This window comes from Xyrauchen texanus, chromosome 1 (genome assembly GCF_025860055.1).
Source record: "Xyrauchen texanus isolate HMW12.3.18 chromosome 1, RBS_HiC_50CHRs, whole genome shotgun sequence".
NCBI classification, from domain to species: domain Eukaryota; kingdom Metazoa; phylum Chordata; class Actinopteri; order Cypriniformes; family Catostomidae; genus Xyrauchen; species Xyrauchen texanus.
In genome coordinates this window covers 49,959,527-49,984,408 of record NC_068276.1, presented here as the reverse complement: position 1 = coordinate 49,984,408, position 24,882 = coordinate 49,959,527, and the positions used below count along the sequence as shown (strand labels likewise).

The 24,882-nt window shown below is 38.1% G+C and overlaps 1 protein-coding gene across 1 annotated transcript in view; it reads left to right on the top strand.

Annotated features, from left to right (window-relative positions):
* Positions 1 to 24,882, top strand: part of LOC127649319 (disintegrin and metalloproteinase domain-containing protein 33-like) — a 121,707-nt gene that overhangs the window by 15,595 nt on the left and 81,230 nt on the right. Inside the window, exons 2-3 of the mRNA XM_052134377.1 lie at positions 894 to 976; positions 19,938 to 20,014. Coding sequence (XP_051990337.1) covers positions 894 to 976; positions 19,938 to 20,014 — 160 coding nt within the window. The remainder of the gene's footprint in view (positions 1 to 893; positions 977 to 19,937; positions 20,015 to 24,882) is intronic.

The following is a 24,882-nucleotide window of genomic DNA, read 5'->3' as shown; positions in this document are numbered from 1 at the left end:
TGAAGCATGCCAAACATTCCCCTCCCGGTCAGTCATATCACTTACTTTTACTGCATGCAATACTTTATAAACTCCAACCATAAATGGTTGTGGTGAGGTCAGTAATGATCTTATTTTTCCACATTTGTGTGCTTGACAGCTCTGTGTGAGAGCCCAAATGCCGGGGTTCATGCTGGGAGGGGATGCTTATTTTTGCAAAAACAAGAGGAACTGTCATTGAGGAAAAAAGAGAAAGAGAGAGAGAGAGAGAGAGAAACCTCACACCTCTCCTCCCATATCCTCTCCTTCCTTTTTCAGAGAGAATGAATAGCCAGATTCACTAAACTGATAATCAACTTGTGAAAGCTTGTAATTTCAGCATCTCATTTTGGAGTCCTCAAGAGACTTAGAAAATTATTTATGAGGATAATTATTCCTCTTAATCATGAGTGATTGAAGGAGATTAATAGTCTGACCTACTGCCCACATTGAGCTGCCTCTCTTGAATTGATTAACGTAATACCAAACCTTTATTGGCAATATTGGACTATTTAAGTAACACATCCATGTCCAGCCTTCATTTTTCAAGGTTTCAGGATTTTTATTTTACTTTAATGGGAATTTTTCCCCACTGGCCTAATGCATTCCTTGATAAGAGCTCAAACATGGTTAGTTCAAGTAGCAGTCTCAATTATAACTATAATTGTAAAAAAATAGTTACTATAAAATAATACACTCAAGGAAAGAAGTGAAAAGGCTGGGCTGGTGATATTTTAGATAATATTGAATATATAATGAGAAATTATGAAAAATAAATCCATTTTCAGGTGCAGCTGAACAACTGGATAAGACTAAGTTAGAATATCATGCAACTTTTATTCCCTCCGGTCATTTCATTGTCTCTGATTTTACAGTGGACAAAGACAAAGGGCAAAGAGTGACAGCACACTGGAGCTCTCATGGCACTACACAGCAAGAGACTGAAACAGCATTTAAGGTAAGACTTTAGTAGTAACAATACAAAGCATGTTGAACATAAAGGGGGGAATGGCATACCTTGCTAGGACTGTAGCATCGCTCTGCCACTGTAATCAAGGCCTTAGCTGGTGATGCTTAGAGTATTGTTCCATCCATTTCTCCATGTATTTCACTGATAAGTATCAAGGTAGAGTCTCATTGTGCATCTTTCTAATGTTGTCTGTTGCGGACACTGTCTGGAAGACTTCAATGAATTCTTTCTAGTATTTACTTGGTGCAAATCATGTATTTCAGTGGAACCCTGCAGGGTCTTACAAAGCATTTTGCACCAAACAATGTAAATGCACTAAACAGAATGCATTACCTAACACACTTGATAGCCTCTTTGTGTTTTTAAGAGCTCCTTTCTGGTGGTTAAATGTTGAATTTTGGCTACATCTAAATTATTGTAAATTCTAAAACTAGATATAATGCTAATGTATAATAGTTCTGAATGCCAATGAAGAAAGTTCACTAGAGAAATTGTATGATTGCGCAGAAGTGCATCACAGACAAGAGTCCATTACCATTGGCTGGTTGAGAGTCACAGACCTCTTTCAGTTTTTTAAACCAACTGACACTTACACTCTAGTGTTGTTGCATTTGTTTTTTCTGTAACACACTCCCACAGGTTTGTGTGTGTACTCATCCTTGTGTACTCCTCTCAAACATCAACTCTCATTTCTCCACCATGTTGTCAAAGCTTCTGTTGACATCTGTGCTTCATCTTGAACTTGATGCCCTTCAGATACATCTAAACTGCTTGGTTTGTTGTGAAATGCTTAGAGATTCTGGAAATGTCAAGCCAAATATCTTAAACCCAATCCAATCGGACCTGATAAGAACAATGATGAACAAACAATTATTCACACACTAATGCACATGTTATATATGCAAGAACATGAACTGATTGTTGTTTGAGTTTGTTCCTGTTGCCACTTGTAATAAGTTGTGATTAAATGATCACAAGTAATAGGCTTTAGCTGATTTGCTGTTCTCTAAAGCTGGTCAGGTTGGTCCGTTTGTCATTTTAGCGGGATTTTGGGCCCTTTTCAGCTCATCAGGCTAAGTGACCACCTGGCTGACTAGCCAAACCAGCTGAGCACCAGTTTGGCTAGGTTGGGTGACCAGGTAGACCAGCTAAAGTCCAAATAAGACTAAAAGTAAAGCCATAAATGTGCAGCTCCTTTCAACTTGAAAGGGGAAAATCCAAAATCTCTAAAACTTTGTGTCAATATTATAATCAAATCACATATTTCAAATCAGCAGTAAAATCTGACTACAATGGTATCATAATTTGTGCTTCCTTAGTTCAAATCATGATAAAAAATGCTAATTTTAAGGCTGGTCCAGTTCTAGTTAACTGACAGGCAATGTTTGTATCTAAAAAAAAGTCATTGTCTCTTTTACCTGTAAGTCAGGAATTCCTTTTCTACACCCACCACTTTGGGTGTTCCTATTTGTTCCATTCATATAAAAACAAGTGGTCCCTTGAGGGCCAAATAGTCTCTGAAACTTCTTAGTTAGAAGTTTGTCATTCTTAACCATATTTGTTTCAGAAAGAAGGCAATGTCTCTCATCACACCGGGTCTTACTATCATGTCGTGGCATGACTCAGAGTAGCTGGAACCCAGACAGATACTATCAGCTGTTGTTGGTACATGTCATGATTTTTCCACTGATCCTGACTGATAACTGATAACATTGGCATATTTCATGGAAATGGTCAAATCAATAAATATACCTTAACATGAATTACTCAGACACAAACACACTTGCTCTAAGCAAGTGGTCAAAATGGTTTGTCGTTATTAAAGGTTTTGGTACTGTATGAGATCTTTTGGCACCGTCAACCAATCAGGCTGTCATGAAGTCATTTACCTATGGTTTCAGAGTGATTAGTCAAATGGCATCTACAGCACAGGTGATTGGCTCAAAAACGTTTGTTGTTCCCATATTAAAAGCAGATTTAAAATTACAAACCTCTTGGGGGTCCTGTGCACACCTAGCAACTGACATTAAGATGATGACAAATGATGGCGGAAATGTTAACGGATAGCTTTCTCCGACTATTTTAGACCTTCTTAGATCACATTCTCACAGGTCATACAATTATAGACGTTGGATTGTACTTCTGGCTGTTCTGGTGATGATGTAATGATTCACAGTGCTGTTTGGAGCTTGGCTCAATGCATGTCAGGCAGATTAAATTGTATATGCTAACACAAAGACATGCACACACAGACAATCTTCCATACTGAAGGGGGCAGGAGAACAGGCCATCTGCCAGAATACTGCGTGTCTGAAGGAAAAATGTTAGCTACTTATATAGAGAAAGAAAACACTCTTTTCTCTCAGCTGAGCTGAACATATGGCCTAGTTTTTCCATTCATATCACATATACTGAGTGCCTGTTGAATCAATCACTGGCTTTCTTTTGCCTATTACTAGTGTGCTGTAATGTGCAATTTACACAACTAGATTGTCATGTAGTTTTTGCGGAAAGGGATAGTTCACCCGAAAATGAAAATTATGTCATGATTTACTCACCCTCATGCCATCCAAGATGTATATCACCTTTTCTCTTCTGCAGAATACAAATGAATATTTTTAGAAGAACATTTCAGCTCTGATGTTCCAATCAATGCAAGTGAAGGTCCAAAAAGCACATAAAGGCAGAATAAAAGTAATCCATATGACTTCAGTGGTTAAATCTATGACTTCAGTAGTAATTTGATAGGTATGGTTGAGAAACGGATCAATATTTACCGTAATTTCTGGACTATAAGCCGCAACTTTTTTCCCAGGCTTTGAACCTCGCGGCTTATACAATGACGCGGCTAATATATGGATTTTTCCCGCTTTCAGATGTTATATATATATATTTAAAAAAAAACATTCTGTGACGTGCTCAGATTTTTGGCGGCGTGAAGCTTTCATTAGACCAATGAAATTGCCGAACGGGTTAAGGTCAAAACAACTTTTTTTGTTTACTGTTTAGATTAAATCGAGCGCGCTCAAACTTCCCATCATTCTGATTACGGTAGTAATTTTGTCACCCTCACCATGGCAAAGACATGGAGAAACGCATATGATGCTGCTTTCAAGTTGAGGGCGATTGATCTGGCTGTTGGAATAGGAAATAGAGCTGTTGCACGGGAGCTTGGTCTTAATGAGTCGATGATAAGACGCTGGAAACAGCAGCGTGAGGAATTGACTCAGTGCAAAAAGACAACTAGCCTAAATCTGAGGCTATTCAACTCCGACACCGAAGGAGATGACTTCAGTGGTTTCAGTGCACAGGACGAGGAAGATAGTGACCAATGACTTTCTTGGTAGGTCAGTGGTCAGTAAATCATAGGTCAGTAAATCAGTGGGTGCGGCTTATATTCAGGTGTGCTCAATAGTCCGGAAATTACGGTATGTATATAAATCTCCACTTTCAAGCAGCCCTCCTAAGCGCTCTTCTGTTCTCAGATTTCTTGTTTTGTTTTTGTCGATTGGCATTCTTCATGCATATCGCCACCTTCTGGACAGGAAGGAGTGTTTATAGGAAAAAAGGACTTAAATATTAATCTGTTTCTCACCCACATCCTATTGCTTCTGAAGATATTGATTTAAGCGCTAGAGTGGTATGGATTACTTTTATGTTCTCTTTTTTTGCTTTTTGAGCTTCAAAGTTTTGGTCACCATTCGCTTGCATTAAATTGACCAACAGAGCTGAGATTAGGGCTGGGTATTGCCAGCCAATTCACGATACGATATGTATTGCTATACACATGTCAAGGTTCAATATATCTTGATACACTATGATATCATGATTTCATTACACTTTCAATTCTAATTTATTTGGGTATATTACATTTATAATGTCCATTTTGCTTACATACGGTATGAAATATTGAGCTAATGCTTTTATTAATTATACAGGGGAACTTGTTAAATTATGGAAAAATTCATTTTAATTTTAAAAACTTTTTAAAAATATATACAATATAATAAGTTGTATTACATCAATAAATAAGTCTTGATATATATACATACATACACAGTGTAACATCATTATAGAGATGCTTTGTGTATATATACACACACACACATATATATATATATATATATATTTTGTTACAGGTTTGTTGTTTAAATTCCTAATTTGTACTATTTACAAGTATGTACTGAGATGCAGAACAAGTGCTAAAACGGTACTGTCGCTTTAAGACCTGCCTCAAGTGTTTTCGTTGGTTGAATGGCCTTACAGCATCCATGTGAATGTGTGATTAGAAAGAAATGTTTCTTTTGTTGTTTTTGAATAAAAAAAGTCTGTAGAGAACAGAAAAGTTATTAAAAGAAGCATTATTCAATGACAAATGAATTGCATGGATTTCGTTTTTGTACACACGTTATATGGAAAGTGTCAAAACCTTTGCTCACAGGACGGGCACACAGTGAAAAGATATCTGTGCTAAACTTCGCCACTACACTACTCTACACTGGAGAGTGAAATCTTAAAAAAATTACCATTCAGTGTCTAATCACACATATTTTTAGTCGCATATGGGTAGTATATACTCCCATATGATTGTTTTAAGTTTTAGAAAGAAAGAAAGATCAATCTTATGGTTTTAAGAATTGACATTGGGATCATTCAAATGAAGATCACGATTAAGTGGAAAATTAATATGTTGCTTGGCCCGTGTTGTCCAAACATATGAGAGAGAGGTCCGCAAGAGAAATAGGCTCAGTTTAAGTCTCTCTCGCGCCTCAAAGAAGCTTTCAGAGTTTGTACTTATTACCTACTTCTTTATTGATATGTTGGACATGATACTATGAATGCACAAATAGTTGAATGTAATTAGCATGATACATCTAAATATTGTGAGAAAAAGTATGGCAACATATCAATATTTCATCATATCAACACAGCCCTAGCTGAGATATTCTTCTAAAAGTCTTTGTTTGTGTTCAGCAGAAGAATATAAGAAATAATAAAGAAGAAATAAAGTCATACACATCTGGGATGATATGAGGGTAAGTAAATGATGAGAGAATTTTCATTTTTGGGTGAACTATCCCTTGGATTGGTCTCAAGAATTTATTTGGAGGTATCTGTGTGCCTTTGCCTCAGTGAAGGTGTGTGTGAATCACTATTTTTTTCACTCTTCCAATAATTAAAATTATTAAATTAATAATTTAAAGTACCACAGGCTGATTTTTATAAGGTCAATAATTTAATGAGTTCTGTTTTACATTTGAGATAATTGCCAGTTTTGTTACCATTTTTAATGATCTTGCACTTAACATTAATGCTAACACTTAACATTTGACACATCATGATTGAGTGCATTATATAATTTTAAATTTAAGAATACCCATTTCCTCCTAGCTTTGATGTGCACTTTGGGTCATTATCTTACTAGAATATTATTGCAGATATCTAGCTGACTGTAAAAAGGTTCTCTCAAGGATTTGCCTGTTTTTGGCTCCATCTTGTCCGTACTGCTGACAGCCCCAGAGCACAATGTTGAGGAGAAGGTGCACTCTTCCTTCTCTTTCTCCTCCTTCGGCCAGCAGGGAGCATGGTTACGTGGACGGTCGAGGCTACAGGCGCTGGCTCTGGGACGGTCGAGGCTACAGGCGCTGGCTCGCTGACCGTGGCATGCATGGGCTCCGGCTCGCTGACCGTGGCAGGCATGGGCTCCGGCTCGCTGACCGTGGCTGCTACTGCTGACTGCAGCAGTGAATCGGCCACTGGAAACAGGATAGGATGAGCCCCCCCCAAAAAAATTATTTAGGGTAGTTGAGCAGAGTGGAGTTACCTTGGAGACAGGGGCCGCGGAAGGCTCGGAGACTGGGGCCGTGGAAGGCTCAGAGTTTCCGCCATAACCCTCTAGGTGAGGAGAGAAAACTGGTAGTTGAGTAAAGTCGGGGAAGAAGGGTAGCGAGGGTAAATTGAGGACCAGAGTGGTAGTAACATAATCAACCAGGGGGAGATTCCCCACCTCAGGAAGCACAGTTGCACGATGGAAATTTAACCCCATTCCATATGTATGGGCTTGAGGTACCTGTAGTTGCTGTGAGGTGAAGGAACCTGGTTGAGTATTCCAGTAGGGGTAGATCCTGCCTGAAAAGCTCCAGGAATAAAGCCGTTGGATCCATGCTCATGTGGACAAAGATGAAGTGATTAGGTAATCCTCAGTAGGGGTCAGTCCATCTGTAACGTTTGGTGCCCAAGGAGTCAAGAGGAGACGCAGGAGTAGAAACTTTAAATCCTTTAATCACCATAACAGGAGTGGAACAAACACTGGAGTGTTGTTATGAGAAGTGATTAGTCACATGGCAGTTATGGCTATTGGCTCAAAAAAGAGTTCAGAACTGAGTGCGCATTAGCAAAGATAGCAGCATGCATATTGTGTACTTCCAGGCGTCTTGTTCCAGCCAAGCAACTACCATTCAGATGAATGGTTATGCTGACGGATAGCTCTCTCAAGGTATTATACCTCCCTGTTCTGAAGCTACTTCAGATTGTGCAGTGTCAGCTAAACTGTGAGTAACTTTTGTGGTTTTTTAGACCTGAAAATAAAAAGGAAATAGAAACTCTGAATGAGAGGGAAAAATTCACTGAATGGCCCAGAATTAACGTCAATACTCTTACAGGACATAACAATCAATGATAATAATATAATATTAAGACATAATGTGTGTATTTCAATAAGAAATATACTGCAAGTCAATATAATTTATTTTCTTCCTAAATGTCTCATATCTACTGAAAATGCAACATGCTGATATTGTCAAAGATCTTTAGATCCTTCTAAATCTCTGACATGAAATCTAAATATAAGTCTTATTCCCTGGATAAGGTCAAGTAGATGAAGTATGAATAGAGGAAACATTGCATTTTGACTTTAATGGCAGCATAAAATAATCTGGTCTCATTCTATTACTATACCATAGAAAACAAGCAAAGTTTGTTACATCAAAGTTTTGGTACAGTGTTATACAGCTTTGTAGAATGTAGTAAAATAATACATTTATCAGGGAGAACACATTCAGAGTTCAATCAGTGAGCAAGAGTGAAATGAGCAAAAGTGCAAAGTTCTACGAGAGGACGCCCAAGAAACAAAAATAAGCACTTTTGACACCAGCAATCCTGCAAGGAATTAGATTTGTTTTCTCGACACCCTACATTCCTCTTTCTTCTCTACTCTCTCCCTCTCTCTCTTTCTCAGTCATTCTCTCCTCCCTTTTATTCAACACTCCATCATAGTCACTGTATGGCTCTGTCTTTTTTATTTCATAATACTTCCTTACTCCCTTTCCTCCTGTCCTTTCTCCATACTCCAAATCATTTTTTTGTCCTCCTCACAGATTTGTTTCCAGTTTTCCACTGAGAGTGTGTTATACTTTTTTGACCTTCCGAAGTAAAGCCCACATTTGAATGGATTTGGGTCTGAAGCCGCACTTTTAAAAAGTAAAGTATTTGCTGCTGAATTTGCAGCTATTATAGAAATGGACTTATATGAACTGTACCGGCATTTAGGTCAAAAACACAAGGAGAATCAGCGCTCTTGTCATAGAGGCTAAAATGAATATGGTGGGAATTCACAAATAATTAACTGCGCTCACAGATAGTGCAGTGTATTTGCAAGCATTGTACATTTACATTGAGTCATTTAGCAGACACTTTTATCCAAAGCGACTTACAAAAACATGAACAATTTGTCATGCAAAATTCAACAATATCTGCCAAGTTTCAAGAGTAGCTAGATTACTGCATAACAAACAGAAAAGGAAAGTTTTTTTATTTTTAAATAATTAAATAGTAAGTGCCATTATTGTGGACTTTTAAGTGCTCGCAGAAGAGATGTGTTTTCAGCTGTTTCTTGAATGTTGAGGTGGTTTCAGCAGATCGGGTGGAGGTTGGAAGCTCATTCCACCACAGAGGAACAGAGAAAGTGAATGATCTTGAAGTGCACTTTTGTGCCTCGTTGTGATGTGGTTAAAGGTTAGTTCACCCAAAAACGAAACTCATTTAATTGTTTACTCATCCTCATGATATCCCAGCTATGTATGACTTCCTTTCTTCAGCAGAATACATTTGAAAAAATAAAAAACAATTTAAATATCTTAGCTCAGTAGGTCCTTACTGAAATGCAAGTGGATAGTGATCAGAATTTTGAAGCTCCAAAAGAACAGACAGTCAGCATAAACGTCATCCATACGACTCCAGTGGTTAAATTAATGTACGTATTTTGCTATTTAGGCTCATAGCTCACTGTGCACTTTATTTGCTGCAGTTTTGAGTGTTTGAGGAAATTCCATCACAATAAACATTCTTTATTCCCTGCATCCCGATACAAGAATTTTCATTTTTGGGTGAACTGTCCCTTTAAAAGTGTCTGTGCTTTTTAAGCCCATCCAAAATTTTGCAGTCATGCTATTGCAAAAATGAATGCAAATTCAACAACATTAACTCTCCTCAATATTAACTTGCAATTTTGTACACATTTATATACAATTTTGTATATTTTGTGCAATTAAAAATAGAAAAGAAAACGATTCTAAGGTAATCCATTAGCTTTTCTCTATGTTTGATAGCGGCAAAACAAATGCTCAAAATGCACCGGAAAATTAGATAAAAAAAAAAGCATTTCTATGTTTTCTTAAAAGTTCTTATTTTATTTGTACATTTTGATCATGTAAGTGCTCAGTAATCGTGGTTATCTCAAATGATCATGTCTAGGTCAAATTATCACGATCAGGTGATTTAATAATTGTGACAGGCCACACGTTTGTGTTTTAAGCAGGGACTAAAAGCAAAATGTTTTTAATTTCGGTTTGTTCTGAGCAACAATGTTATTTTTTCATTCTGGTTCCGAAGATCCGCAGCCTCCTTTCCCAATGGTTACCGGTTAGAACAAAATAAAAGAAGGGTTTATAGTGTTCTTTAAAAAATAACAGTACTCTACGCTAAGGGGTGGGTGAAATACCCATTGCAGTGTTGCCAGATCTCGCAAGAGCAACGTGGTCTGGAAAAACAAGCCCAAAATAAGCCACTTGCCAAAATAAGTGAAAATAAGCAATACATTTTTTTCCTGTTTGGTGGATTAATCGGCATAAAAATCATAACAAGCAGTTAATTAACAGTATCAACAAGTATCATTTTAATTACAGATCTGCTTCTGAGTCAAAACTCGGCAGCATCAAATTTTTATTAATACATCATGTCTAACAATAATTCAGTGAAGCCTTGAAAACAACTGAGAAATTACATTTTTACTGTACCTCTATTAATGTATTTCTTGTACCTGGATTAGCTGTACATGTACACTGGTGGCCAGAAGTTTGGAATAATGTACAGATTTTGCTGTTTCTGATTTTTTTTTCACCAAAGTGGCATTCAACTGATCACAAAGTATAGTCAGGAGATTACTGATGTAAAGAACAGCACAATCTCCACCATCATTTTTTTAATCAATTCTAGACAGGCTCCATTTCCAGCAGCCATCACTCCAACACCTTATCCTTGAGTATTCATGCTAAATTGCTAATTTGGTATTATAAAATCACTTGCCATTATATCAAACACAGTTTAAAGCTATTTAGTTTGTTAAATGAAGCTTAACTTTGTCTTTGTGTTTGTTTTTGAGTTGCCACAGTATGCAATATACTGGCATGTCTTAAGGTCCATATTTGGTCAAAAATGGCTAAAAAGAAACAGCTTTTTTCGAGAAACTCATCAGTCAATCATTGTTTTGTGGAATGGAGGCTATACAATGCTTGACACTGCCGAAAAACTGAAGATTTCATACAGAGGTGTACACTACAGTCTCCAAAGACAAAGGACAACTGGCTTTAACTAGGACAGAAAGAGATGTGGAAGACCAGATGAACAACTGAACAAGAGGATAAGTACATCAGTCTCTAGTTTGACAAATAGACCCCTCACATGTCCTCAGCTGACAGCTTCATTGAATTCTACCCACTCAACACCAGTTTCATGTACAACAGTAAAGAGAAGACTCAGGGGTGCAGGCCTTATGGGAAGAATTGCAAAGAAAAAGACACTTTTGAAACAGAAATCAAAAAGAAAAGGTTAGAGTTGGCAAAGAAACACAGATATTAGACAACAGATAATTGGAAAAGAGTTTTATGGATCTTAACCTGATTGAGCTTTTGTGGGATCCTACAAGTTTCCTGTAATTTACTGTGATTAAACTTTAGGCCTTAATTTTTATGAAGAAAATTATCTGAACAAAATTATCCAGCTATAACCAGTTACGAGCCTTTATAAATAACATTTTCACTCAGGAACCAATTGAAAATCACTTTGTTCCAGTTTTCGGTTACGTTCTGCAAAAAATGTCATTCCTTATCGAATTTCGTTTTTCGTTCCTTGAACCGTTTTTTGTCCCTGAGTTTTTTGTAGTTCTGCTATTTTAACCTTACAAAAATGTACTTGCATTTTCTTAAGCAGAAAAGAATTAAAGGTGTTCCATTTTACTCGTATTAGCCATATCATAGGTTGCATTTCTTAAATGTATTTATATTTTTTTGCTTGTTAATTGCATATTCATTAATAATGCACTAAAATATTTACAGGTAATTGCATTTATACCATCACTGACAAAAAATACACAAGAATACATGATTATTTTCACTTCAAACAACTAAATAAATGTACCAAATTATTTCACATGGCAATAATATTGTTGCGTTAATTATGCCAGACAAATAGTGCAACATTTTGTAAATGACATGCTTGCGTTGAAATGAGTTCATTCAAACTGGATCACAGGTGGCTAGTGAAAAAGATGCAGGATATCTTGTTGAGATATCAGCTGTTTAGTGAATTGTTTAAATGGTTTAAATAGACCAGTTTAATTTTATGTATGATGTGAGTGTGTAATTGTTTGTGTTTGTTAGTCTGAAGCCAGATAGGTGTGTGTTATGATGTGTTGTGTACACAGCCCTCTCCAGTAATGGGATTTGATAAGCCACAAAATAACCCAGACTGACACGGTCCACATGCTCTAACTGAAAGGCACCTTTTGTGTGGTTCAGTAAATCTTATATAAAGTGATGTGGCGAGTTTAGAAATAAATGTGCAGACACATACATAATCACTAACAGCGTACAAAAACTGGCTGAACCTTGGCCAGTTTTATTATTTAATCATGTTTCTTCATTCTGCATTATTTTGTTGGACAGATGACTCATTTTGGTGAGAGGTGGATATGCTGGCCAAACTGAAGTCCAAAATCTATACATATGAATGATTACTTAGAGGACATTAATGGCGTTATTGCTGTGAGTTTTATTTTTCATCCACACTGGATAGATTACAGAAATTTTTGAAGATTTATTTTGCTTCTTTTTAAGAAGAATGTGAAAAATGTGTGCAATCAGGCTGCCATAATAACTTGTGCACATTTTTACATGGAAAATAAGTGTGCTAGAGGAGTTTTTTTAGTCCATTTGGAATAGTTTTTTTGTCAAAGCAAAAATAATTGTGCTATAATACTTATTACCCATGGCTTTTCATTCTGTCCTTTCAGTTGTACATATTTGTACTTCTTGTGCCAAGGTTAGATTTGTGTGAGTGTATGTGCATGTATATCTTTTTTTGTGTGTGCTCCCCCACAGCAAACCCTTTCCTTCTGAATAGTATAAGACCTTGAAAGCCATGTCAAATAAGTCTGAACCAGCCAGGTATATACTTCAGTGCAGCTATTCTTACTGACATTGGCATAGTTTGTACATAAGTAATACAATAAAACACAATTGCAAAAATATATTTGTAACAAACTCATAGCTCTTCAACAAAGGAGGAAGCAGGAGATGGCGAAATCCAACTCAAATTTTTTTAATTTTTAACACTCAGACTCGCTCTTCAGCAAACCCAAAACACACAGTCTTTCAGCATGTGTGTGCTGCTCTCTCCCCCACAGTTGCATCTGGCTCGCTCTTAATTCCATCTCCACTCTCACTGCAATGACAAACAGCTGTTAGAGACAATCATTGATGGTGATGATCCTTACTGTTATCATCTACTGATCTCGCTCTCCATCCAGTGCTCAATTATGCCCCCACTACCACACTCTTTATCAGGTTGTGACGAGGAGGAAGGCGGGGCCGGGCCGTGACTACGCACACCCCCAATCGGGTTAATCAGCCGAGAAGAGGGATAAATGCAGCGGGATGCGTCAGTTCGTGAGAGAGAGAGAGCCACATGCAGCTGCAGTGTGTGTGTTTGTGTTTATGTTTTGTTTTTATGTTTTAATTCCTCATTAAACATTATTTTGATGGTTCATCTGGTTTCCGCTCCTCCTTTCCCATTTTAACCCTGTTACATTGGTGCCGAAACCGGGGAAGGGGGAGGATGTGCTGTTGTTGAGTCCTCGCCACAACCAGCCAACCCAGGAGCAGCCGCGGCCGTCCACTCGGGGATTAATATTGACTTGAGTAAAATGCATAAAGGTTCTAAGAACACAGCAGATCTATCTTTTTTCCCCACAGTTTGTCAACTGCACACCAACATACTTAAAAAACAGGAGCTGATATTAAAAATAGCTTTACATATTTAACACTATATAAACTAAATATATATATATATATATAAACTCCACTTATAACATGTGCTTAAAAGAAGGATTGTCCTTTGTTTTGTTTTTTTCTGCAGTACATTTCATGTAATGCTGCCAATCAAGAACGATATGCCGATAAATAACTCTCATTCCTCATCTCTACATTATTAATTTAGATCAGCCTCAATGCCAAAAAAAAAAAAACATGAATAAATCAGCATTGTTGAGAACGACTTTGTAGAAATGAACAGAGCCCTGATGATTAGACTGTCTGACTGATGGCCTATTACTTAAGGGTTGTTTCGGCTCATGAAACTTACCTGTGATTGGCTGGATGGTTGCTTAATCAGCCAAAAGTAACAAAACGCAAAGAATATAGAATACAAATCCACTATTTGGACTCAGTATTGGTTTAGCTTGGAAAAGTGTGGAGAACCGAATCACCTTTTTTAAAGAGTGTGGGGGACGTGTTCCCCCAGACTGCTACGCCCTTGCTGCACACATCCCCCTTAATGGCAGACTGGTCATATGAAATAGGCTGGCCAGATAGCTAATACTGCATGTCTTAAAGTATGATAACTGTGCTACAAAAGCTCTCACATGTGTAGCGCTAAGAAGCTCAATCATTTCCACCTCCATTATCAAAAATGTGTCTAGAAGTCCAAAGGAAAATGTATGCAAAATACAGATACCAGGAATTAGCATCCTCACCAAGTTGATTACATTGAAAAGTGAGTGGATTTAATGTCAAATTAAATTTCCTTTGATTCCTCCTCCTGGTGTAAACAAACTTTCATGAGTCTCCTCTGGGGTCCCAATCAACTATTATATGCTATCTAATGGCCTCTAATTATTTTTGAAAAAGGATTTCATGTTTCTAAACCTCTTACTAGATAAACTACTAATATTGTTTGAATGCTTCTCTTTACTTTAAATGTGTTCAAAAGACTCATAGGTGTCTACATTATTTTCAATCCTTACAGCTCTTGTTGCTGCATCCAGAGTTCATTATTTTAGTGTGGAATTGCCTACCCTGAAAGACATAGATACAGATCATTACGTCATTTTGAAAAGTAATTGCAACCATAAGGTGGGTGCATTTAGAAGGGAACCTTTTTATTTTTTCCTCCTGCTGTACTTAAAAGGAGTTCACACAAAATGAAAATGTTATACATTTTGTTCCAACTCCATATTACTTTTTCCCCCTTCTGTGAAACACAAAAGGAGAAGCATGTGAATGGTGACTGAGAAATAGAGGCAAACAACATGAGGGTGAGTAAATGATGAATGAATTACAAATTTTGGCTGAACTATTCAGTTAAAGGAATATTTTAGTATGTTAAGTAAAATGTCCCGGTTATCTTTTCCATGTAGGAAAAGTGAATGGGGATGGATACTTTTGAGTTCTGTAAATGTCATACAGTAGTCTGTAATGTTTTTTTTTTAACACTAAAGTATATTCACAGTACAGTCTTGTGAAGCCTTATGATAGCCCTGTGTGAGAAATTGATAATTTTATTTTTGCATGAACTATTCTGCCCTACAAAGGCAAAACGCCGTAACATCATGTTTGGTCAAAAATGAGTTAATATCATTTTTGGGGTATTCAAGACCTCCTTTATCATGTGAATAAATATCGTGAGTCAATTTGATTGTTTTAACGAGAAATTAAAGGGCTATGACAACCGTAACATCCAAAACCATACGAGAAACCACAGCAGAACGCCGTAACAGTTGTTACGGCTCTTAGCTTTTGTTCCGGCACGCTGAATTTGAGTTTAAGGTGTTCTGACTTTGTTTCGCCGGGCATCAAGAGAGATGTTACGGTGCCGCTGTGATGTTACTGTACTCTGGCTTTGTCATACTGTCAAAGATTACCGCTCTTTTATTGTCACCAAACCGCGTAACATACACACGACACATCTTTGAAATAAAGTGTAGACTGCCGACTGCTTGTTTGTATTATTACTCTGTGATAGCGATGTGATAGGGCGATGGTTCAGATCTGTCAATGTCAGTGACAGCCCGGAGCTTGCTAAATTTAATCGGTGTCACGTAAATTAGCGCTAACGTTGACGCTGACACTCGCCTCACATCAGATGCTGAAAACCAAATATTAAATACAGAGGCATCCTACCTTTCCATGCAATCCGATATAATCCATAGAAGATATAATCCATAGCAATGCACGTCATCTGCTGTATCCGCAACAATCCATACGTGTTTGAGCCATATTTCCTTCTTGCAGGTGTTCACGTCAGATTTTACAGCTCGTTATCGCTAACGTCCGTACAAAGTAGGCTAACCTAAATAGTAAAAGTAATTCCAACTTTTTTCGGTATACTCTGTCTATATTATCTCAGAATTAAAAAGTAGTAATCCAAGTCAAGTTCGTTGACTGAGCATCTTGAGCAGTTTGGACTTCAAAGTTTAACCCTTTAACTGTCACCCCTCCCCTTTTTTCGCATAGACATGAAAATCACTATCCAAACTTAAATGGTTGTATTTCAAGAATGCTTTGTCATATATACCTATGGACAAGTTGTGTTCCAAATTTTAGGTTGATATCTCAAAAATTAGCTTTCAGTAAGATTTTATTTGGAGCAGTAAAAACTTGGAATGAGCAGTCTCTAATCTCTAATGTATTGGTCTAATGTTTAATTAATTATTACTCTATATTTTGCATTTAAATACATATACCTTTGTATTCAATTATAATTAAATTATCTTTATTGTGAAAATATGTATTGTATTTATCTATACTGTACATACTGTACTGCAAAGTAACTTATCTGTTATACTGTTTAACTGTGTTAGTGTTGCCGCACTATCCTGATCATTATAGCACTAAATAGAAACAACCAAAGGTCTTCTATATAATTTAAAACAAATACCATGATGACTAGACCTTGGTTAGGTGTTCTTATAATGGATGTAAGTATGGTGAACAGCAAGTAAATATTGATTATATGTCAGTTACGGCCTTTTGCCTTTGCATGACTCCTGATTTTTGGCACATGATACAAAGGCAGAGTACATTAACTGCCAAACAAGGGTCAAAGGTCAATTTTGAGCTCAAGATTTTTTGCATACAAACATTTCTTCTGTATAGCAACTAGTTGTGAAATTTTGGGAGTCCTACCTATAATACTTTTGTCTGGACAAAACAGAAACTTTAAAGTCATTTTTCTCAGTTTCACACTCTAGTGAGTTAAGGTCTTTTGCTTTTGCAGGGCAGTATTCCTTCAAATGCACACTCCTATTTGTTTTAAAATGTAACCTGGTCTCTTTCTCTACCATGTGTAAAAATATCAGCTGATCTGCATGTCTTTGCACAAATGTAAAGCCCCAGCATGATGCAGTCTTTCAGGACACTGCTGGAGCTTGCAGCCCAGCATGAGCTCTTAGTCTGCAGATACCATGTGCCTGAGTGCTAATCTCTCTGGCATTGTGTCCTTCTTTCATTTATCATTCAGATGTAATCATGTTAAAAGAGGAACAACTGATTCCACTCGTTAAATATTTAAAGTGAGGTGATGAAGGGCTAGGAGAATTGTCGGAAGGGGCATACTTAATCCAAACTTTTTCAAAGACAAGATATCTTAAAGTAAGGTTTGAATGGAACTAGTACATTTATTTGTACTGTATGTACCGTTCTGTGACTAGGCAGGTGAGGAATGAGGATCTAAACACAGCTTTTATTAACAAATAATAAACAAACTCAGAATATAATGAAAACAAAATCACAGAGAACCAGACACAGAACATCCAACAATACATGCAAAGACTGACAAACTAACCAAGGGAAACTAGGGCTAAATACACAAAGGAAAACATGGACCACCTGGGGAAACAATCATGAATTAAAACTACAAAGGACTACAGAACTAACACAGGAAACTAAACAAGAATTTCAACATAAAAGTCTAGATTAAAATTTTAACAAAATAAAAAAAGCTAATTGTCCATGGAGTGTAGGTGAAAACAGGCTGTGGGAGGTGGCCGCAGGGCTGAGGCAGGGTCAGGAGGCCTGGGAGGTGGCCACAGGTCCGAGGCAGGGTCAGGAGGCACTGGTAAGGCGGACGGAACCACAGAAGGAGGAGTCTTTGTCCCTGGGGGAGCAGGCGGAGCCGTAGAAGGCTACGACAACTTCTGTCATCCACATTTCTGTGCAATCACAATAGTGTCAAGGACTAGTTTTCCTATTTTTTGGCAGGAGTTGAAGTTTCTTACTCCGCAATAAGGGTGAAAGGCCAAAAGTCTGTGAACAGTCAAACTTTTATTTCACACACACATAACTTTACAATTTCAAACCTGTCTAAACCTGTATACTATAGGGTTCCCACAGTAAAATCTGGAAATCTATCTCATATATAGAAATCAATCTGTTATACAATTTCTCTCATACATTGAACATCTATTCGTGTATTCATTTCTCCCGCTGTCCTATGAATTCTTCTTTCAACCCTTCACCTGTCTCTTTGACAGCAGCATGAATCTCTCTGGTTGGTAAGTGATTGCATGTTAAGGACAAGTGCCCCCCCCCCCCACCCCCAACTCCCCATCCATCCATCTCAAGTTCTCAACCTTTTCCCATTTGATTTAAGAGATGTGAACTTGTCTTAAACATCCTTGTCTCTTTTTTTTAACACAACTCCTTCAGCTAAGAATATTCTGACAGATGTCTGTATGTGAAGTCCTCTGCTTTCTAATGCATTACTCAAAAATATCCATCTTTCTTTGCACAGAAAATGACTTTATCTTCTGACACCTCTATCATAGGTGTCAGTGAAAAAAGACATCCCTTTCAACAGGAAATAGATTTCAACAGAAAATAGATTAAAATAAATTATTGGTTCTTGCCCAAGCATAAGGAGCAGCATCCAAAACACAACATATGCTGGTGATCAGCATTGCTGAGTCTTTTCAACAGGGTGCCACCATTGTGATACTCACTAAACAATGTGATTCACACATTTACTGAATGCTTTCTCAGAATGTGCTAGAAGCAAGATGTCAGCATTCAAGCATTCAGCATAAATCATCCCTGATTACTTTTTCTTTAGTCATGTCTGGTCTGGTCCCTTCAGGGGCACTGTTTATACAAGAACAGAGGTTTGCAGAACATCTTGCTGATTTAGGTTGCTGCTGGACTGAAAAGATTTTTCATTTGTATCCCAGAACTTTTGATGGCTGGAGGGAGACATTTGTGTCTTCTGATGTCTAACTTCTTGAAAAGGGCTTACATAGTAGATCAAAGTCCTCAGCCTCCTACCTGTTTTATCAGCAAGCACAGCTATCCACAAGCAGTGCTTGTAGAGCAGTCACAGATGCTGGATGCTAGCTATGGCCCTTTGGCTTCAACACTGTCTTCCCTTAGTGGCAGTGCTTAAGTGTTGAACAGACTGAAAAATAAAGCTAATTTCCTTTTGCTGAAGATTTTGCTATTGTGTATTTGAAACTGTGGAAATCAAAACTTACAATATCTTAAAATCATGGACTTTCTGCACTTCCTTGTCTTTTTGAGCATAATTTATCAGTGGATTTGCCTTTGTAATCTCTCATCATAATGTAATAACTTACACTGCCGCCGAAAAGCATTTTCTTTTCATGTGAAATCACCACACAGTCAGCCTAAAATTTGAATTTTGTCTTCATTTACTCACCCTCATGCCATTCCAAACCCAGACTTTCTTTTTTCTACTTAACACAAAAGAAAGTAATTTAAATCGCAGTTCATAGAGACTCACTTTAACAAATAATAAAGCACATATGTCATAAAAGTAGTCCATGTGAAATATACATCAAATATCAAGTCTTCTGAAGGCATATTATCTCTTTCCGTAATTAAAGATGTTAATGAAAGAATAATAATAAAAACAGTTTATAAATAAAGTTCATAAACTACGCTGAAATCCAATATGCTGGCTTTGTCGGTATCATCAAACCTCATTGGTTCTTATGAGTCTCATGTTTGGCAGAAAAAAATTTATTCATACAGGTTTTGGAAATGAGGGTGATTAAATGACAGATTTAAATTTCTGGCAAAATGATTCCTTTAAAAAGTGGCCAAATACTGTAGTTATTTAGGCATTTCTTTAGGCTATTGTTGAAGGTATTGCACATTTTTTTCTCTTTTTTCTGTTTCACTCAGAAATTCTTCACAATATGGAAGTAAAATGTGTTGCAAATGCCATTTAAAATTTACTTTCAAATAATAATACTGATGCAACAGATTGTGCCTTATGCTCCCAACTGTTATTTCCCTGCAGAAATGCCACTGACAGCTCTGATCTTTAAATTGAAAAGTGTTTTATTTAAATTCTAATCACTTGTGGTTTTCTCTCTCACCAGGATAAGTTCCCAGACAGTGGAGAGATTCTGGTCTCAGCCCAAGACTTAAAACTGATTCTACAAGTTGAACGCAATCAGTAAGTTACCTCTTTAAATAACTCACTTGTACATATTTGCGGAAAATAAATGCATCTGATTACAAGACACTGACTGACATTTGCAAAATAATCTTAACACAATTTTTTTTGTGTTATTTGTTTTTAAAGAAATAATCTGTGTTGAATACAAATTAAGCTCAATCAACAGCATTTGTGGCATACTGTTGATTAACTTTTTCTTAAAAAAAATAAAATAATCTGGGTTACATTGAGATCTTTTAAAGAATCATGCAGCTTTACCACAAGATGTAAGCAATATGCATGTAAACCTCAACATGCAAACCTCAACACAACTCCGACTGTGTTCGGCCGAAATAAGAAAGCCACACACAACCAGGATGGCCCGAGGGCGAGCAAACCATGGGAACACCCTAACTTTTGGGTGAACTAACCCATTAAATGAATGAAAAGCAGAAATGTGACGCTAATAATTTTATAAAAGCACTTACATTAATTTAAGTCAAAACTCATGTATTATTTGAGCTGTAAAGTTGTTTAAATTGTCATTGTCAACATGTATACAATCGTTTTAGGGTTTGTTGATAATACATCGTCATGGCAACAAAGTAAAATTGTCTATAACGTTACACAGAAAAAGTGTGTTAGCCTTTTTAATTCACTAAAATCAGGTTTACATGCATATTGCTTACATCTTGTGGTAAAGCTGCACGATTCTTTAAAAGATCTCGATCTCGATTCAGACACCCACACAATCTTTTTCCTAATTGACTACGATTTAGCGATGTATGTTAATGTTCCAGCTTTGAGGTGCATTTTATAAGGGTGAAGATCTTTTCAAATATATAATATAAATATAATATATTTCAGATATGGCATCTAAAAAAACAGCACTCTTGCACAAGAAGCTGAATAAAATAGGAAACGCAATGGCCAAAGGCAGTGGTTCCTAATCTACAGGGTGCCACAGTCAGTTCAATATTTTTTTGTATTCCTTTTTTTCCCAATTTGGAATGCCCAATTCCCACTACTTAGTAGGTCTTCATGGTGGCACGGTTACTCACCTCAATCCGGGTGGCAGAGGACAAGTCTCAGTTGCCTCTGCTTCTGAGACAGTCAATCCCCGCATTTTATCATGTGGCTCGCTGTGCATGACACCGTGGAGACTCACAGCACAGGAGGCTCATGCTACTCTCTGCGAGATCACTGGTCCCATTGAGAGAGAGCACAAGGAGGTTACCCCATGTGACTCTACCTCCCTAGCAACTGGGCCAATTTGTTTCCTTAAGAGACCTGGCTGGAGTCACTCAGCTCACCCTGGATTCTAACTCTAACTCGTGTCCAGGTGGTAGTCAGCGTCAATACTCGCTGAGCTACCCAGGACCCCTCAGTTCAATATTTTAATAGCTACTGATGCTAAAAAAATACTGATAGAATCAAGATCTGATTCGGTTTGTTAACCATGCTCTTCTTTATTTTAGCTGGATACTTTCAAACGGTCACATGTGTGTGTCTGCCCATGGGCTCATGTCCAGTGATGAATGCAGCTGCGTGCGAACAGCCAAATGCTCTTTTGTTGTCAAAATGCCCCTTTTGACGCAATATTAATGTAAACACAGCTGTCATTGTATAAGAAGAGACAAAAATCATACATTTCAAATTATTGGATCTGTGCAATGTGTAAATGCAGCCTAATATACTGTACCTGCTGCTCTCTATTCAGACTGCACAAAGGGAGTATAAATGTACATCAAATAATCACACAGTAAAGATTTTGGATTTAGAACGTTGAGATATATTTCTGAATTAAAACTTACATTTCCTACTTTTTGTTTATTGCATTTTTCAAATAAACTGAAGCAGTCACGGATTGAAGGATAGTACCCAAACACAGGAAGGCAATTGAAAGGGCTTTATTGAAAATAACAAAATACAAACCAAAAACTCATGAGGGAGAAAACAGAATATATAAATATAAATGAAAGACTCTCTCGATAGAGAAAAGGTTAGAACCAAAACAATAAACAAATAGAGAAAAACAAAGACCGACCGATAAATGGAATGAGGGAACAAACAGACCAACCGATGTGCAAGGCACATACACTACAAACATCACAAACAAACTGGCAGGAAACACAGACAAAATAGAGCTTAAATAGAGAGGGAGGTAAGGAGACAACAGGTGCTGCAGATATACTAATGAGCAGTGCTTCCAGCATGGCAAGGGCATGCTGATTGCGGCTGCTGAGCAGCATCTGTGAGACACAAGAGGGAAACACAAACTCTGACATCAGACAGACAGAGGGAAAAGGGAGACTGTTTAGCCAGGACTGTGACAGCATCCCCTCTCCTACGGATGCATACTGGCTTCCAATCCAGGCAGGACAGGTCTGGATAAACTAACCAATGAAGGAAGGATGGGGGCACAAGATGGGTGCAACCAGGGAAATGACCAGGGAAGCAGGGCCAACTAGGTAGATGGCCAAGGGAGCAGGACATACCTGGTGTAGCAGACCAGCGAGAGTCTAGCTTTACAGGAAGACAGGAGACAGGCCAGGGTGGTGCAGGGGGAACCAGCAAGGGGAGAGGATCCAGGACAGGGTTCAGGCCTGGAGACCAAGGAGATGGGATGAGGTCAGGCCTATGGCTATAGAACCAGGGAGGAGGTTTAAAGAAGGGAGCGGGGTCCGGCGGCCAGGTGAGTAACAGCCACTGAAGACTGGGCAGACTGAGAGGTGGCAACTATGGACCGAACAGGCTGAGAGACAGATGATGATGAGGACTGGACAGGCAGCGCAATGGCCGCTGGGAATTGACCAGGCCTCTTGGCGGTCGGCAGTGGGCTCCTCCACCGCCTGGCATTCAGCAGCGGGCTTCCTCCACCTCTTGGCTGTCAGCAGTGAGCTTCCTCCTACGGCGGTGAGAAGCCCGTCAAGAGCCCAGTGAAGGACAGGGCATGAGCAGAGAGGAGTGATCAGGATGGGAGTTCCATCTCTTGAGCAGGATCCATATGGTCCCAAAAAGACAAGAAGTTTTAGCTGGGTCTGGGCCACCTGTGGAGCTCAGTGGCCAGCTCTATAGCAAATGCTCGAACTAGCAGGAAACACAAGACAAAGAGTGGGAGGTAAGGGGAAACAGGTGCTGCAGATCTACTAACGAGCAGTGCAACCAGCATTGCAATGGCAATGCTGATTGCGGTTGCTGAGCTGCACCTGTGAGACCCATGAGGGAGAAAGAGGGAAACACAAACTCAGGCACTGACACCAGACAGACAGAGGAAAAAGGGAGATTGTTCAGCAAGAAAGTAAAGCACTTTTTTTCCCTTTATTAAAATGTACGTTATTTTTTTTTTTAGTAGCCTAATGCTCAGGTTTTGTAAATCACTGAAATAAAAAAAAAATCGTCAAAATCGTAAAATAATCATGATCTTTATTCTAAGCAAATAAATTTGTGATTCTCTATTCATCCTGAATCGTGCAGCTCTATTATTTGGCTGTAATTTGAAAACTTGGGATTGGTCCCATTCAATTCCATTGTATGTGCCTCACTAGAAATAAAATCTGTGCTTTTTTTTTTGAGAAAAGGAAAATTTTTATGGTTGTCAATATTGTGCCACAAATGCTGTCAATTGAGCTTATCATGTATTAAACCCAGCATATTCCTTTAATTTGTTTCTTTCTCCCTTCCTGCTGAGACACAATTACTCAGTATGTCTACCAACTGACTAGAAGATTTCATAATGCTCAACCCCTCTGTCATGAAATTGACTACTTAAGAGTAAATAAAAAGCCTTAATTAAAAATGGAGCACAGGCAGATTACAGTAATGTTCAATATCTCAATGGACCACTGAAATAATTCATTGCAAACTGTTATTTGGATTTCTGTCAGTTGTCATTGTTGAATACATAACTATTGTTATATTTGTCAAGAATGTTTTTTTTTTTTTTTTTTAACAAAGCCACCACAGCTGTGTATTGAGGTTGCAACTCTATGTGGCTCTTATGGCATTACATTTACTTCACAATAAATCAGTGGTTTTTACACCTAAAAGAAGCAGGATAGACTTTTTAATGCCACACAGGAGTGGCCTAAATGTTTTTTATCATGCCTAAAAAATGTATCACTCAGAAATATTGATCGAAGATTTGTGGGCACAGCAGTCAGTAAAAACAAGATGTGAAGATATGAACAGTGTACGGACACTGTAAGAGCAGCCTTTGCCTGGTCAACAGCTTTCTTGTGACATGAAGGAAATATTTTCTCAAGGATCGAAAGTGGGACTCAGTTGCAGATAACACAGTTTATTGATGAATAAATCAGAAACTTAGTTGAACAGAAAATCATCCCATAAGTTCCTCAAGTCGGGCATCGAATTCAGCTCGCAGGAAACAGTGAGAAGTCTCAACAGAATGGTACAGCACACTGCAGCGAGACGATCCTGAGAACGACCAGCACAACCAGATCCACAGGCTCTGAGGGGAAACAGAGGATGCACACATTGGACTGGCAGAGGAGAAAGGGGAAATAATTAATACAGGAGCGGAGGATCGCTGAAGAAGGAAAACAAAGATTGAGAGTGGACTGTCGCTCCTAGAGGAAACTATACTGCAGCTAAGCATGACTGGCAGAGACTAGGAAGTCAAAGGGAAGATCCAGCGACAAGTGCACGCACAGGGGAGGCAGATACATGCCAACAAATGACAAAAAGGTGGGAACAATCACACAAACATACCGGCACGCTGATTGCCAGAGGCGGCAACACACACAAACACACTCGTGGCGATACGCAGAGTGGCAGCAGAACCCAGAAACACACATCAGTCTGGCATAGCCGAACGGCCCAGAATCCCGACAGACTGTTAGAAAGGAGCTCCATTGCTGTACGCC